This window comes from Trichomonas vaginalis, chromosome III (genome assembly GCF_026262505.1).
Source record: "Trichomonas vaginalis G3 chromosome III, whole genome shotgun sequence".
Lineage (NCBI taxonomy): Eukaryota > Parabasalia > Trichomonadida > Trichomonadidae > Trichomonas > Trichomonas vaginalis.
The window spans coordinates 16,551,855-16,569,776 of record NC_067205.1 but is presented as its reverse complement, the minus strand read 5'-3'; the positions used below and the strand labels follow the sequence as shown (position 1 = coordinate 16,569,776).

The 17,922-nt window shown below is 30.0% G+C and overlaps 5 protein-coding genes and 1 pseudogene across 6 annotated transcripts, besides 1 other annotated feature; 1 reads left to right on the top strand and 5 right to left on the bottom strand.

Annotated features, from left to right (window-relative positions):
- Positions 1–862: 862 nt before the first annotated feature.
- Positions 863–2,290, bottom strand: TVAGG3_0713980 (uncharacterized protein; the record flags this gene model as incomplete). Its single annotated transcript, XM_001300790.1, has 1 exon — positions 1,079–2,245. One exon carries the CDS (start codon positions 2,243–2,245, stop codon positions 1,079–1,081), a length of 1,167 nt encoding a protein of 388 aa, XP_001300791.1.
- A 2,504-nt stretch (positions 2,291–4,794) lies between these two features.
- Positions 4,795–16,568: a mobile genetic element.
- Positions 9,075–9,740, bottom strand: TVAGG3_0713970 (uncharacterized protein; the record flags this gene model as incomplete). The annotated part of the gene is made up of 1 exon (XM_051243875.1): positions 9,075–9,740. The coding sequence occupies one exon, from the start codon at positions 9,738–9,740 to the stop codon at positions 9,075–9,077; it is 666 nt and encodes a 221-aa protein (XP_051090462.1).
- On the bottom strand, positions 10,577–12,229 carry TVAGG3_0713960 (phage tail repeat-like family; the record flags this gene model as incomplete). Its single annotated transcript, XM_051243874.1, has 1 exon — positions 10,577–12,229. One exon carries the CDS (start codon positions 12,227–12,229, stop codon positions 10,577–10,579), a length of 1,653 nt encoding a protein of 550 aa, XP_051090461.1.
- TVAGG3_0713950 (uncharacterized protein) lies at positions 13,483–14,121 on the bottom strand (the record flags this gene model as incomplete). The annotated part of the gene is made up of 1 exon (XM_051243873.1): positions 13,483–14,121. A coding segment is annotated over one exon (639 nt), but the record flags the coding sequence as incomplete, so codon positions are not given.
- TVAGG3_0713940 lies at positions 14,375–15,099 on the bottom strand (annotated as a pseudogene). The gene has a single exon. A coding segment is annotated over exon 1 (725 nt).
- Positions 16,569–17,702: 1,134 nt separating the features above from the next.
- On the top strand, positions 17,703–17,918 carry TVAGG3_0713920 (uncharacterized protein; the record flags this gene model as incomplete). Its single annotated transcript, XM_001319486.2, has 1 exon — positions 17,703–17,918. The coding sequence occupies one exon, from the start codon at positions 17,703–17,705 to the stop codon at positions 17,916–17,918; it is 216 nt and encodes a 71-aa protein (XP_001319521.2).
- Between the last annotated feature and the right edge of the window lie 4 nt (positions 17,919–17,922).

Here is a 17,922-nt window from a genome sequence, read left to right as displayed (position 1 = left end):
TAATATGATTTATATTTATAATTTTGGTTTGTACTGATGAATCTGGTATATATTCTTCTCTATTTCTCATCCATAATAAGAAATTTTGAAAATCAATTTCAATTTCTGTCATGGAAATGAAATAGATCAGCGCAAAGTAGAGTTTCACCCGTTTATTATAGAGTTGATAGTTATTTTCCTCTTTAAATAAGATCTGAAACTTAATAAACGAAGATCGAATTTTAAATTTTGAAATTTCTGTTTGTCATATATTGGTGAAATCAATGTTTGAATAAAACATTCATGTGTTGAAAGATTATATGTATAATAATAGTAATATTTATTAATCATTAAACAAAATAAAGAACTATGCATAAGATAACTTTGCAGAGGTAATTCTAAGAGACTTTTAAAAGTGTTGATTAAGTCCGGCGCATGTAAGTATTGCATAAATTAATTCAACTACAAATGGGAAAATGCAGCAAATACTACATGGTATCCAAAGCATTAGCACATCCCAATAATTAAGAATTGATATAATGGTTAAGAATGTACCCAAAGCATGGAGGAAAATAAATAAAAAGTGGAAGCTAATTGAATGAAGAGTTAAACCACTGAATGTCATAACAGCAGTAAGTCCAAGAAATACACCACCAACAATAATAACATCTCTTAAATGGTTATCAACGTAATCATCATCTTTTTGAGACGTTTGTCTAAATTCTGGAATTGATTGCCATAAAAACGACCAAACAAGAGCGTGTACTGCTAACAAAGTGCATCGAGTTATATAAAATCTAAGGTGGGGTTGTTCTTTTCCCATTTATATTTTTTTATTTCTAACGAAAATGTCAAAAATAAAAATCATTCTTTTGCTCACTATCTCGCAACAATGATATCAAAACTACGGTATCTTCAGAGGTTCCCAATGAACGCCTATCAATCCTTGAAGCAGTTTTTATCAAGATTCAAGTTTTATTTGAAATTATTTTTAAAATAAAGATCTATTTTATAACTTTGTGGTGAATGAAAGGAATAAGGTTCTTCATGAATAATATATAAGTATTTTATTAACAAACAAATATAAACATGAGAATAATTATAAAAACGATAGATTTTCATCTTGCAAATGCAATCCAACATATTTCAAGTCAAATTTTTGGCATGTGGATTCAATCTTTGAATTAATATCAGCTATACTATTGAACTCTAGTTTAGCGCAATCAGAATCGTATTGTCTAACAATGTCATGAAGCTTCTGTTCGGAGAATGATGTAAAATTGAAGTCAGGGATGATGTTTGACCTCTTTTCTAGTTTCTTTGTTCTTTTCATTTTCTCTAAATTTTGTAATTTCCTTGAGAGTTCATCAACATCAATAGTAATCTCTTTCTTGTCATTTTCTTGTAAGGATATTAGTGTGTTTGAGTACTTCTTATCAAGCAATCCCATAATATTATCAATATTTTTGAATTTTTCTTCGATAGATTTGGCTTGGCTATTGACACGTCTAGCTGGAGATGTAGTCATATCTGGGAAGAAGTCCATTTGCATGATATCAGGATTTTCTTTTGCCAGTTCTGCTGCTTTAGTTGAAATTACTTTCGAAAGAAATTTATAAAATGTAGCTTCATTTATTGCAATTTTTTCGACTTCCTCTGAGTATTGGTTAGCTGTCTTCAATGAATTAAGATGCTTTTCAAGAAGCTCTGGATTGGATTTTAAGCTCAGCTCATAAACAGTGGATTCTTTATCTAATTCCATTACTAATGATCTGTAAAAGTCGCAATCATATTCAATATCGGACAAAATTTGTAATTTACGTGTGATTCTACTGATTTGTCTATTTAATTTTTTAATAAGGTCATCAATTTGATCTGGCATTTCTTTTTGTTCAGCTTCAGGAATTGAAATCTCATCAGTAATAGTTCCATATGGAGGAGTATAGGAATCTTTTGGTGGTAAAAGAGGAGCATAGAGTTTGCCAAATAGATCTGTTTTCCAAATCAAAAATCCGATGGCAATAAGACAGTCGCGTGAAGATTTCTCAACATCAAAATTTTCGTTATCAGGATCAAATCCAAGATGGTGTAATAATGAAATAATTGTGGAGCAATCAGCAGTTCTAATCCATTGCTTCCATTTTGGTCCGCAAAATACTTTTCCTATGAAATTTAATAACAATTTTTGCATATTTTCAAGTGTTTCTCCTTGTTCGTCGCAAGATGCACTTCTAAATAAATTTTCGTTGCCACCAATTTGTAGCATTTCATAAAAAATGCGCTTAAAAACGAAACTACATGCTGTTTCAAAACTCACCATTTTATTTCTAAACGGCAATTATTTTCATAACTATTGTATAAAAATCAAATATGGAATTACTGTATATTATTGGAGCTAAATTAACTAACTTTTTTCATATGAATTGAAATAAAGGGGATAAGTAGTATATGTTGATGGGTTGTGTGACTTTTTTTGTAAACGTAAGAATTCATACAATATTGAACGATTTTGTATCATTTTTTTTAACATATGAAGTAAAAAATGTATGATTCTTACGGTTTTTATTCTTACGTTTTTGAATAAATCAAGTAGTATATGAGTACGGGTTTAGTGACTTTTTTTGTTACATCTATATATAGACGATGCATTAAAATATAAATCATAAAAGTATATGTGGAAGTGTTGTGTACGAAGTATATGTGGAAGGTTTTGTATCATTTTTTTGTTACATCTATATATAGACGATGCATTTATTTATAAATCATTAAAAAATTAACATTAATTTTAAAATAATTTATTTTTTTATCTTTTATAAAAGAAGCTATATATAGATGATGTCAGATATTCCGCGATTAATTAAACATTGTTTAAATCCTGAATGGAATCAATGGAGTCATAATCAAAGACCTCATAAACGAGTAAAAGATTCACTACCATAATGAAATAAAAAATAAAAAAATTTATGTCTCAGAATCAACATTGAACTTTAAGAAACTAATGATTATTTGAATTTATGAAATCAATTATTTGATTCATTCTTTCTTCAATAATTTCTATTCTTTTTGTTAAATCATCTATTTTCATTAATGAGGTGATTCTTGATTGAGGAATAGATTTCAAACTAACCACTCCTTTTATTTTTGAAATTTTGAATCCATGACCCTCTGGGTCTTGGACTCTGTCCTCAACTTTAAACATTTTATTCAATTTACATGTTGTCAATTCTTCAAATAATTTTTTATTATTAGCATAATAGTCATTAAATTCTTCAACAGATGAAAAAATTTTTGTTTCAGTAATTGGTTTAACAACGTTTATTTTTTGTTGAACATTTTCACTTTCATTTATTTCTTCCTCCTCTGTTTCATTTAGTTTTAAAATCGTTTTCATTTCATTGAAGGTGATACTGATTCATCTTATTGGGCAATCGCTGGCGATCCAAGTCTTCCTAACACTCAAGCATTTCAAGCAATTGTTACCGATAAACAATTTTATGATAAAAACATTTACAAATTCGCACCTTTTGATTTCTTCTGTTTTGATGAGAAATTTAAACCTAAATTAAAGAATAAAGCTGAAGAAAAAGCACATGAGAAGAAGTTATTGGGTTTAGCAATTGAGAAACAAGGTGATAACATGGTTGCTTTATGCCCTAAGTGTTATACTTCATTCAACGGTTCAATTGATGGGGGTGATTTTAAAAAGATTGCACAAAAAATGAAAGGTGTTAGTTTACGACAAAATAAACAATTAACACCTAAAAATTATTTGGATATAATAAATGATAAAGTGATATTTGATGGTCAGAATATTAATTTACAACTTAAAAACGGGTCAATGACTCGCTTAACAATTGGTAAGACTGCATTAACAGGAGCACACACTAAGGCTGTATGTTGTGAAAATGGATGTTGTATGCCATTTATTTAATGAAATGCCACAGAAGAGACAAAAGGAACCGTTAATAATGGTTTTGTACTATGATTCAAAGAGGTGGGCACCCTTAAAACATTTATTTTATTTTTATATAAATGGATAACACAGATTTAAAAATTTTAATTGATGATTTAGTATTTAATCAAAATTTTCTTGATTATTATGATTTAAAAGCATATCTCCAAAAACATAATAAAAATATAACGGGTGATGATATGGATTATTATTATTCGTATTATAAAAATGAAATTTTGAAATATCATGATAAAATAATTTCTAAAATTAAAGACAAAATTAAAAATAATGAATATACAAAGGGAAAAACTAAATCACAACTTAAACAGTTGAAAGATTTCAAAAATAAAGTATTAACAGAAGAAGATATTGATGAATTATATAAATTATATAATCCCGAGCCGCAAAAGCCAAAGGAACAAAAACCAAAGGTACAAAACGCCCAGGTCCTTCAGACCATAAATGATGCACAAGCTTTAATTTATGATTCATTAGTTAAACCATATTCAGCCCGACTTTTAAATGAAGATCAACTTTTGGAATTCATCCTTCAACATAAACTCGAAGCGGGAAAGTATATCAAACCTTTATATACAACATATTTAAAACAAATGAATAGAATACATCCAGAATTAATGAAAGGAGGAATGAAATCCAAAATCAAAGCAGATAAAATTAAACCACTTACAACACCAAAACCTCCAACGACAGTAGTACCTCCTCCTTCAGTTAATCCTTCATCATTCACTTTATTATATCCATTTCAAACATTTAAGAAGCAAAAAGATTTTAAAAAGGATTTCAAGATATTAAATAAACCAATCGACCCAAAAATTCAACCATTAAAGGAAAAATTTAGTCGCCCTTCATTTGCACTATATCCATATTCATACGAAATTGATCATCTGGAATATTCAAAAGGAAACGTTACTTATTTATTTGCCATTAACATTAACACTAGATATTTATATTGCATTCCGGTGAAAGGGAAAACAGAACAGGAAACAAGAAGAGCTATACAATACTTACTAGATCATGAAAGAGTAGATAATATAAGGGGTGATGGTGATAAAGGATTTCAGGCAGCTATGGCTCATTATTTCCCACAAATTAATTTTTACTTTTCATCCTCTCCATATACGTTTCATAATAAAATAGTTGATGCGGTAATGAGAACTCTTAGAGATGCGTTAGGGGTTAACGGTCAGATATACTGGGATGGAAATCATGACTCCATCATACAGCAGTTAGTATATTATTACAATAATACATGGCATAGAACTATAAACATGAAACCGGTGGAAATGAAAAATGATATTTCAAAAGAATGGGAATATATTAGAAAGCAAATGGAAAGGTTAAATGATGTTAAACGTGAACAAATTAATTCGGGGCTCATGAATTTTAAACAAGGGGATAAAGTTTTGATTCATCTCGATTATGGAAAAACTGATAAATCAATGACAAAAAGAAGACGAAGATTTGACACAATAGCTGAATTTGTTAGATATATTAACGGCAATGCATTAGTTGAAGTTAACAATAAATTAATAGAAATTCCGATTTATTTTATTACTCCATTATATTTAAATAATATTTAATTTTTTTTTATTTCGTAAGAAATGAGTGACAACAAAGCAGTCAAGAGTCCAGACAATGAATATAAAAAGAAACTAAACAGAATTAAATCAAAAATATGCTATTACAAAAAGAAGTCGCAATGTGGTGGGGTTGAAAACGATAAAGAAATAATCGAAAAATTAGAAACTTATCGTTCAATCATTAAACTGAGTGAAGCAAAAATAAAAGAATTTAATAGAATAAATAAATTGATTGGAAGAGATGAATTTAATAAAGATGAATTTTTAAACTCAATCCAAATTTAATTTTTATTCCTCTTTGACAACATCTCTCTTTCCATCATTACTGCATAACCACATTTTCTCAATTTTAGTGGTTTGTTATTTTTAACATGTTCTTGCATCATTTTTATCATTTCCTCCCTTGTTATGATTCGTGGTAAATTTTGAGCTTGTGGGGTATTCATTTATGATAAAAATAAAAATTTGTTATCACTTATTTTATCGTTAATGTTTTTAGGTTATTCAATAATAAATTCAAATCATAACACCATATTACCATGTGCTCCCAGGTCATTCAACTTCTCTGAAAAAATGAGACAACATGACATTATGTCAACAACATAGGAGGAAGGCAATAATGATTTATTTTTGAAGAACTGAAGGTGCTACCATGTTACCATGTGCTACCAGGTAATTTAACTTCTCTGAAAAAATGAGACAACATGACATTTTGACAACAGTTCAGGAGGAATGTATTTATGATTTATTTTTGAAGAACTGAAGGTGCTACCATGTTACCATGTTGACGACATGACATTTTGACAACAACATAGGAGGAAGGCAATAATGATTTATTTTTGAAGAACTGAAGGTGCTACCATGTTACCATGTGCTACCAGGTAATTTAACTTCTCTGAAAAATAGTGACAACATGACATTTTGACAACAACATAGGAGGAAGGCAATAATGAATTCCAATCATACTTTATAAAGCTTCATTTACAGGTATTTCATCGTCAGTAAATGAATCCTCATTATCGTTTGGTTCAACCTGTTTATACAATCCTTTCATTTCTTCTTTCAAAACATAACACCATGTTTGTTTACCATCTATTCTTCTATGTTTCCTATCACATTTATCCTTAATACTCATTTGAAAATTCTTGTCTTTCATGTCTGATGGTTTGCAGAATAAAGCATTTTCACACGTCATACCTACACACAATTTATCATAATGTGTATTTATCCATACATCTAAAGGATTTGATGATAATTCGATTAAATCTTGTTTGGCTTCAGTCATCGGTATGATTCGTACATTAAATGATGAAAGGTCATATTGCATAAAATACGTCAGTAAATTATCATAAAATTCCTTTGTGCATGAATTCATTAAATTCTTGAAGTAATCAAATTGACCCTTAAATTTACCATTAACTCTTAAAACTACATATCTTCTGTCACCAACTTCAATTTTGACAGGGTAAACGTTATTAGTTACGAAAATGAAGTTTGCAACGTTCTGAGCAGTTCTTCTGGGTTGATTCTTTTCATTAATTCTAATCTCATTATCCGTTATAATTGATTTCAAAGCGTTGAAGTTTGCGAGTCTGTCTTCACCTACATTCTTGAGTTCATTAAGTACAAGAAACATTTTATTCTCAACTACTGAATTGAAATTACCCGTTAACTCACTTATTTCAGTAATGTTTTTACATGAATAACCAGCGAGAAGTTCAGAAATAATGTCTGTAAATCTGTTTTTACCTGTTCCCTGAAGTCCTTTCAAAATAATTGCTGTTTCATTCTTGATTCCAGGATGTTGAATCATTGATGCAATCCAGCCGAGAAGGTATTTATACACTTCATCGTTATTATCACAAATGACTTCTTTAATGAAATTCATAAACATCTCAATTTTTGAGTAATCAGGTTTTTCGAGAATGTTGTATTTATAACCCTGAAACGTTGAGAAAACATCGGGGGAATCAGATTTAAAGCAAACACCCTTAACTGTTAATGAAGACAATTGATTTAATAGTACATCCCATGCTGTTATTGTTTTACCTTCTTCTTTAAATAATTTAATCATTTTAAGTGACTCTTTCATGTTTGATTGAAGAACGAATGATATTTGATTCATTTTGTCGTGGATGTTGTAATCTTTTTGAATGAAGTATTTGTTTCCACAATCTACAAAACGGATTACACGTGATAAATCCTCAATTACTTCAGAACTGTTTTTATACTGATGATTTTCAGCCTTGCGTCTAATATCTGTTATCAAAAACGAGTCATCAAGTTTTATATCAAATGTTATTTTTGGCTTACGTAATAAAGGCAAAACATATTCATCATAATATTCCTTTTGATATAGTTTTAGAATCTTCACCAAAACAAATGGAGAAGTCATTAAATGTGCATATCTTTCACGTGCTTTTTCAAAATTACTTTTTGCATTTTCTGTTAAACTGCAGAAGTTATAAACGTTATCGTATGCTTCATTAATTAAATGATTAGGTAACGAATTAATTGCTTGAAACAGTGTGAATAATGTAACTTCTTTTTCTAAATTCATGTTTCCACCGTCATTATGTACTTCAAAATCACACATGCCATCAACTATGCTTTGAGCTAGTTTATCGTCAATGTTTACATCTTTGTTTTCATTCACGATAGTCTTTATTTCTTCGTTCTTTTGTTCAACTCTTACCTTAATATTCAAATCATTTAATATATCATTCACTGTTCTGGTTAATGTTGAATCATAACTTCCACGAATGAATGAGTATGTATTGATTGGTTCTGTTGCATTCTTGCGAACTCTTGAATCAGCCATAACCACTAATGAACGCTTTGAATCATCCATTGAAGTCATTATGTCAATATCGTAATCATTGCAGGAATAACATTTAATCATTCTGTTCGAAACTGCATAGAAGAAATTAGTGTTGCAATAAATGTGAAGACCTCCTGAAGCAGTTTTAACGATAACATCTTTATCCGAAAGTTTTGATAAAATGTCTTTTCTAACTGTTTCTTTAAGTTCATCATCGTATGATTTATTGATATCAACATCTATAATCGTTAAATTTGATATTTTATTTACTAATAAAGCCATACCAGTTTTCCTTCCTCTTCCTCCATCATGTTTGAGGTAGTTATGTAAATCAATCTTGTTTTCACCAATTCTTTCGTTGAGGGTTTTAGTTTCTGCCATAACTAATTCCTCAACTAATGAATCAATAACTTTTTCATCAGAAACGATATAGTTGTTGTTGTTGTTTGTTGCTGTCATTTATATAGGAATAAAAAAATAAATCATAAATACATTCCTCCTGAACTGTTGTCAAAATGTCATGTTGTCACTATTTTTCAGAGAAGTTAAATTACCTGGTAGCACATGGTAACATGGTAGCACCTTCAGTTCTTCAAAAATAATTAATTATTGAATAACCTGAAAACATGAGACTTTGTCTCCGGACTCTTTGAGTCACTTAACGTAAACATTAACGTAAACATTTATTTTTGGTCGTTTATGACAAAAATAAATGGTTCATTTACTCACAATATTTTTTTACAAAACGACCCCAAACTTTTAACTTCTTTTCTGCAGTTTCTAATGCTATCTTAGCGAGTTCATATTCTCTAAATTCTCTCTTTAAATCTTCTTGTTCCCATTGGTCTAGTTCGTATGGAGAATCTCTATAACCATAATATATCTCACGTTCATGTTCTAATTGTTTTTCGCACATTTTTCTAACTTCTTGTTCGAACAAAGGTTTAGCATTCTCTACTGTATCTTCGAGTTCTTCTTCATCTAACTTCTCATGAACTTTCTTGTCTATGGAGTCCATAATATCTTTGACATAAAATGCATACTTTACAGAGCACCATTCAGCAACAAAATGAACGAGGTCAGGATGTATGTAAATACCTTTGAATTCATTTATAACACCCCTAGTAAGCTCATAAAATGCTTGTTTTGAGGTCGAGCCACTTTTGGCTCCACCATATTCTTTCAACCAAAACTCAAGAATTTCCTGCATTTTAGTACTATTGAGAAATCTGTTTAAATGGTTTAACCTTCCCGCTTCTCTTGCCATCTTTGTTGCATTAATGTAACCATCCTTGTCTCTACGTAAGACTTCAATACCATTATAAGTGCCTTTTGTGAATGTTTCGCCATTAGATTTGTTGCTGAATGTTTTTGCTTCGACTGACATTTCTGTTCTTACATACAAAATAAAAAAATAAATCATAAATACATTCCTCCTGAACTGTTGTCAAAATGTCATGTTGTCTCATTTTTTCAGAGAAGTTAAATTACCTGGGAGCACATGGTAACATGGTAGCACCTTCAGTTCTTCAAAAATAAATCATAAATACATTCCTCCTGAACTGTTGTCAAAATGTCATGTTGTCACTATTTTTCAGAGAAGTTAAATTACCTGGTAGCACATGGTAACATGGTAGCACCTTCAGTTCTTCAAAAATAAATCATAAATACATTCCTCCTGAACTGTTGTCAAAATGTCATGTTGTCACTATTTTTCAGAGAAGTTAAATTACCTGGTAGCACATGGTAACATGGTAGCAGTGAAATAAAATTTTGTTATCAGTTATTTTATCATCATTTTATTAAGTTCATCTTTAGTTAATAATTTGAATGGATTCACTAATGTTCCACCTTGAGTCACAACACTTGCCCCGGCTAATTGTGAAGAACCTGGGATAAGTACTCCACGAAATGATTTCATTGGTATCATTAATTTAGAAATAGTTGGCTTAATTAATTTTGTTATTTATGATAAAAATAAAATTACATAATTTAAATTTTTTTCTTTCTCATTTTCTCATCCTGTTTTGGTTTCAGCAACTTTTCAAGTTGTTGTCTTGTCAGTAACTTGAATTTTAACTTTGGATCAAATATTGGGTTTCCATCTTTATCTCTTCCAATAACACCATATGGTAGAATCTTCATTTATACTAAAATAAAAATTTAAATTATGCCGTTCACTCTTTTGGAGCTCCTAAAGTTCGTTTCACAAACATTGAGCGTTCATTGAACCCTATACCATGCGTAAACTGTCATAAATGGCGGCATGTAATCTTTACTTTGTCCCGTTGTTTGTGTATATCCTGAAACGCGATGTGTATGGTTTCCTCCTCCCTCAGTGTTACTCCAGTAACAATCTATAGCAAACTTAACGTTGTCTTTAACATCATATCCTTTACCTTTTATCATTCCTGACCAATCCCAATATCTATGCTTATGCCAACCCGCTTGAGATGTACTTAAATCTATGTAGTGACTATGTGCAGGTAAATTTTCACCTGTAATCGTTTTACTTCCACCCATTTCCTTTGAAGAGTTTGCACAATACAAAAACCTGTCAACTATTTGTTCCCATGCACCAACACCAAACATTACTTGAGGACCTCTTGCATCCATAGATGTATAAATAGAACCTACTGGGTTCATTAAATCAAACATATGAGATAATATAGGATTGTCTATTTTGAACTTAAAATATAGTGCAACTATTTCAGGTTTCTTCTGGTTTGTGTCGGAATATTTTTTATAATATAATCTTATGTTTTCAGGGTAGGTAAAATCTTGACTATAATATTTATTTTTGTCATCTATATAATAATATACTATTCTTGTTTTTTCTATTGCATTATATCTTTTATATCTATAATAATCTAAATATAATGTTAGCTTTTGTTCATCTACATGTGGTGTTCTGACATCATCTCCATAGTCATAATAATATGGTGCTGGAGCTAGGTTAGACAATGTCATATCTGTCATTTCATAAACTCTTAAATATTTCTTTTGTTCGTCTCCATATAAGTTTAAGTAACAGTTGTTGTCTAATGGAACTTTAACTTGTGTACCATCATTCTTTATATAGCTTACATACATTTCATTGTTATTTTTCGGAATGAGTTTACACCGCATACCATTTCTTAAGGACTGTACAAACTGCCATCTAAAATATTTATTTTCTTCATTGACAGAAAAGTCACCAACAATAGTTTCAATATTTTTAGTTGTTCCTATCAAACTTTGGTATATTTCATCCACATATTCCTTATCTGCCTTCTTCATTAACTCATTGTTAACATAAGTTTTATCTGCTTTAAGGTCTAAACATCCTGAAACCCATCCTGTATCGGCTTTAGTTTTTAAAATCTTTGATGTCCATTCATGATACCATTCAACCCTTTCTATAATTTCATTATCTTTTTCATTAACATATTCCTTATCTGCCTTCTTCATTAACTCACTAACCACATATTCCTTATCTGCTTTCTTCTCTAACTCACTAACCACATATTCCTTATCTGCCTTCTTCATTATGTCATTTAGGAAACCTTTTATGAATTCCTCATTTAAATTAAATCTTCCAATCTTCAAAACTTTAGGAAATGCATTTAATGCGTAATATCTTTGTTCTTCTGGTGGAATTGATGTTATATCATCCGTTATTCCTTTAATTTTTGAATTCATAAATAAAATTTCTTTTATATTTGATATCACTGCACCACCTTTGCAAACGAATTCGAAATGGTCATTTTTCAATACTATCTCCAAATCTCCATATTTCAACATTTGCGTTTGTTCTGCCGTCTTTGAATTATATGCATATATGGCGTATGTAATGGTCTGTGCCTTAAGTTGCTGTGGTTGCTGTTGTTTAATCATTTATTATGATTTAAAAATAAATATTTAATCCGTTATCTCATCAGCTATTTTTTCTATTTGAAATTGCCATAATATTTCATTCATGAATTCTAAATCACAATCAAATAGGTCGGTTACTCTAAATTTAATATTTGATAATCTTTTGAATGAAGAATAAATGAATTCCCAGATAATTGAAACGGATATGATAAAGAAAATATGTTTAAGTTGATGGATAAAATGTTTTGTATTGATGGGTAAGAGTTAGGGTCTAATGTTTGATGTGAAAATCTCATTGGGGTATTAACTTTATCACATTTGATTAAATGAAATTGGAACCAGTGTCAGAATACAAAACATCCCCAACATCTTTTTCAAAAATTTAATATCCCCAACAATGAACGAAGATGAGGAGTACAAAATTTAATTTTCAGCGGAAATTTAATAAGGTTATTTATTTCATCAAGTTCAAAAAGTTTATCGGGTTTTTGATTTAAAATTTCTTCATACCATATGATAAATGATTCATTTAAATAACTTAAAATCATGTTAATATCCCATTTCGTTATCACATTATTTATATACATATCATATGTTTTTAGGTCTACGACCCCGCCACTATGCGGCTCAAGGTCATCTTTAATAAATGATATATAATCTGAAGGGTCTAAAAGAATGGGATTAAATTTACCACTCACAGAAACGAGAGTAACATTATAAATTCCACTAACTGTTAAATTTAATTCACAGTTATTATTCGAAATAATATTGATAATTGACATTTTTATTACGATTAAAAATATGGTAAAGCGTTATTTTCCAGTGATAAATAAAACTAGAATAAGATTACCTCAAGAATTCATAAATTCAACGAATAAGAAATTCATTCATGTTATAAATTTTAGTGTTTTCAGAAAATATGAGTCGATGTCATATTCATCAACAGGTTATATTTCACTTCATTCAATTTAGTTCAATCAAACCCATATAATGACCATTTCATAAGATTTTCAGATGGTATTAAAAATGTAATTGATAGATTAAAATATGAACAGATTGACAATATCGAATTTTGGAATTTTGGTTTAAATATCCCGATGGAAAAAAGATTGAAGTTAAAGATAAAGCTGATACTATAACAAAACAATTACAATGACCGATCCGGATAGTGGGGAACAAAAAGAAATAAAACAAACGATAGAAACTGGTGAAAGGTCAATTATTATCGATTATGATTCAAAGGATTATTATTCAATAATGTTAATGCTTGAATATTAAATAGCCTTAACAAAGAATTTTTCAAGTGATATTTTATATTCATCAACTATTTTATTATAAATATCATTATATGTTAAATGTAGTTCAGTTGTTGTTCCATTCTTTGATATCTTAATTGTGCTAATATCCTTTATAGGATTTATTTTTGCAACTGTTCCGCAGCATGAAACCTCATCATCTATGAAAAATTGAATCTTAACGTCTGAATCTTGAACATCACAAAGAATAGCGATAATGTGAATTAATGATTCATAAGGTAAAATAATTAAACCAGATTGGTCAATTAAATTTATTATTGAATCATAATTATCAGTTATGATATCGCGATATATTTTCATTAATTCTGAATTAATGTCTATTTTATATGGCGTATTGCGACTGTAATCGTAGATTCCTGGGTTATCAAGTGGTGGGGGGTATGTTGGATAAGTGGGAATTTCAACAGGTTCTTTACCGGGTTCAGATAAAATGATTGGGTCTCCATCTTCTTTATTTTGCTCCTCTTCTTTCTTTGGTAAGTCACGAGTTAATAAATTTGGTTGAGTTGCTGACCTTGTTAATTCAGGACTAACATTAACTTTAACATTTTGAATAATTCGTGATTTATCATCATTTACGTTATAACCAACCGTAATCTCTGCTTTTGCGTTAGTGTTCTTTTGACTAGTGAAACGTCTTCTCATTTATAATTGAATAAAAAAATATATTTAAACTTTTATTTTGCTGGAACTTTTGAATCTATTATTCCCTGTATTTGTTCATGAAGTTGATTTTTAGCATTTTCATCGAAATTAATAGACCTAATATATTCATTAATTGCATTCTTATAATCAACTGATTTCTCAAATTTTCTTTTATCTGATTCCTTAACTAAATCATAAGTTAAACCTCGTTGCTGATATAATGGTTTCTTAATTAAATCTTTGAATGCTTGAGATAAAGCACCTGATGCAATTCTTGCTACTATAATTGGTTGGAATTGATGTTTAAGTTCATCTTTAACATTTGCGAAAACTGGATCGAATAAAGCAACTTTAAAGAGTTTCTTAGCTGAAATTTCAGGTCTAATATTTGCATATTGACCATCAAACTGGTTAGAATATCGTGGTAATCCATCCGGTCCCTCTTCAATAGCATTTAATTCTTCATTGAAATAAGAATATGGATTATGACGGTATGAATTAATTGGACCATTTTCACCTTCTCCAATGTATTGTTTAACAGCTTTTCCATTTTCATCAAATTGCATAGGATAATGTTCATTATATGCTTTACGTTTAGGATAATCAGATATAGTTAATTTATACCCATTTATGACTTTAATATTACCTTGACCATCAGTAACGAAAACTTCATTTATACCATCAGGTTTTCCATTTGGACCCGTAATGTCTGCTTCGTGTGCTTCCCAATTTGGACCATGACGTTTGGCATATGCTTGAGCTTCTGGTAATGTTAAAACGTTTCTCATTTGTTTAACATCTTTTTGAAGACCAGCAACAATATGAACTAATTCTTTCATTCCGTCTGGAACTTTCATAGTTCTATTATATGCACCCTTTTGTTTGTCCTTGTTTTAATGGAACCTGTAGAAGATTTGCTATTTCACTCATGTTTAATTATAAATAAAAAATAAAAATTAATTATAAAAAGTTATTCGAATTTAATGGAACCTTTATTTAAATCAACTATTATTTTTCCATGTTCTCCTAATTGTTGATATTGTGTGTAAAGTTCATTAATGCTCATTGGTAAATTCACTTGATAAAGCATAACGTTCAACTGTTGACGACTAAACCCACTGAAAATGAAAAGGGTGGTCAGGTTTGATTTAATGTTTGTGCTTAATGCTTTGAAATATTGAACAGCCATAAAGAATGAACACTGAATGTGTCGACATTGAGTTAATAACTGATTAAAATATGATTTCTCATTTGTTATTAGTTTTGATTTCACTGCATCATCTAGAAAAATGATGAATGCAAAAATTCTCTATCAAAATTTGAAATAGAAAGTGTTTCAAATAATTCATCCCGTTGTTTATCAATAATTTTATCCTCTAATCCTTGCTTCTTGATTGTATTATATAATTCTTTATACATTAAAAAGTTTTTTAAATAATCTTCTGCTTCTTCTTGTGATAAATAAATAATTGGAATTTTGATTTAAATGCTTTAAAGATTCAAATGTATCATCTGAAGATGAACCTGAACGGTTTGATATAAATTAACACATGTGAATGGGTGAAGTTGTTAGCAATAATGATAATTTGTTTTAATATCGTTAATGTTTTACCTTTATTTTGTTTACCAATTGCTGCAGTGATTGAATTTAAGTAACATTCAGAATATGGAATTTTCATTAATTTTTCCTTAGATAGAGCATTTCTATTATCACTCAATGCTTCATTAATCATATCATCTACGTATGTATTATATACTCCTGCTAATTCTTCATAAGGGGTGGATGAATTTAAATCCATTTAATCAAAAATAAATTTATAATTTTAAACATTTCTATTCATCAATATTTCATCATATGAACTTCTATACTGTGGTGGTGTACCTGTTGGATGATATTTCAAACCTTCATCCGGTGTCCATGTCCAATATGTAGTCCTAGTAAACCAAACCTGAGGAGGATTTGTCACCTTTGAACAGTAAGTGTCATTTTCACCCTGAATGATTGGATAAGCTTTCACTTGTACTGTAACTTGTGAGTTGAAAGTTTCTAATCCATCAAAGAATATACCCGCTCCATCACGTTGAACTGGAATAGTGCATAAGAATGAAGTTTGGTCTTTCCATGTTCTAGCTAATGGCGTGCCATTATCATCATTCAGTGGTCTAGTTAATGAGTCCTCGTATTCTTCCGTGCATTCATTCACTCCATCTAAATCAGAAGCTTGAAGCATACGTGTAAAGAATATGTCACCCACTGTGGTCATCGCTTGATCGGGGAAGTTTCTGGAATCTATAGTGACCTGAAGACCTCGAAGCATTGGATTTTCTAAAACTGTTCTTTGCATTGCATTCTTCGGAAATGTTAACACAACATCTGTAACATTATGAAGAGCGTATGAGAAATCTGAGCTAATACCTTCAGGAGTGATGCAACCTCCATTTAGTGAACGAACGTCAATATGTTGAGCTGGAATCATGAATGGATCTTCCTTACTGAATAAACGTGGTATTGCTTTAACTGATTCTTCAATTAAACCGTATCCTGGTGTAATGCATTTATCCTCTAAAACTTCCATCTTTGTGCATGAAATAATAACGTCATCAACTGTTGCGTCAGCAGATGTAGCGGCTAAGCTTGTAATTAATTTGGCAGGAAGTCCGATTTGTTGGAATTTGCGATCATATTTATAAACATGATTCATAATCTTTTCATAATTTTCATCAGTTATCTTTTCATAAACGTAATTTTGTAAATCAGCAACTCTTAACGGGTCAACCTGACAAAATACTAAAGTATCCCTGAAAACATAATATTTAAGAATGATTTCACCAAATGATTTAGGATAATCATCGAACGCCTGAAATGCTAACAAATCATTTACCGGAATAATCATATCAAAAGTGACATCAACTTCTTCATTTGCTTTCTTGAAAACTTCTGAAGGGTCAATATATTTACCACATACTGAGTTATCATATTTTTGAACATTATTATATAACGAATGAACAAACTTTTTAACTTTCCTTTCTGATTTTGGTTTATATGTTGCAAATGCGAAAGATTCACGGGCGCAATCCATCTGAAGATAACCGGCATCACCTCTTTCGGTTTCTACTTCTAATTGTTTAAAGCTTTGATTTGATGATTTGTAACCAACGAATAAACGCATGCATTTAAAAGCGGCATCACATGTGAAAGCTTTATTTGAAACTAGAGTTGCTTTAACTTTGCGTTTAATATATGTGTCACCTAATTGGTTCACATCATGAGCCGGATTTGTAATTCTTAAATGAGTTTGTTTATCATCAAAATATGGAGCATCAGAGTCATAGCATGAACTTTCAAGTTCTCTATAATATCTTCTACCGTCATTCTTTGCGAATATTTCATTTATCTTTTCGAATGAATGAAACACATTTCCATTAATCGGTTTAGTGTTTGGCACTAAATAGTTAGTCGTCATTTATTAATAAATAAAAAATCAAAATTAAAAGATGAAAATGAATTTTTAATTTTAATGAAATAATCAACTATGGCTGCAGGATTCTTTAAGAAACTGTGGGATAAAGTAAAAAGAGGAGCGCATAAAGTTTGGGAAACAATGAAGAAAGGAGCAAATTGGATATTTAAGAATAAAGAAGCAATTAGTGACGTTGCTGAATCAATAACGCCAAAAGCTGCCCCAATAAGAGAAATTTTAAATAAAGGAGAAAAAGTTTATCAAAGACTTCAACCGATACTAAGATAAAAAT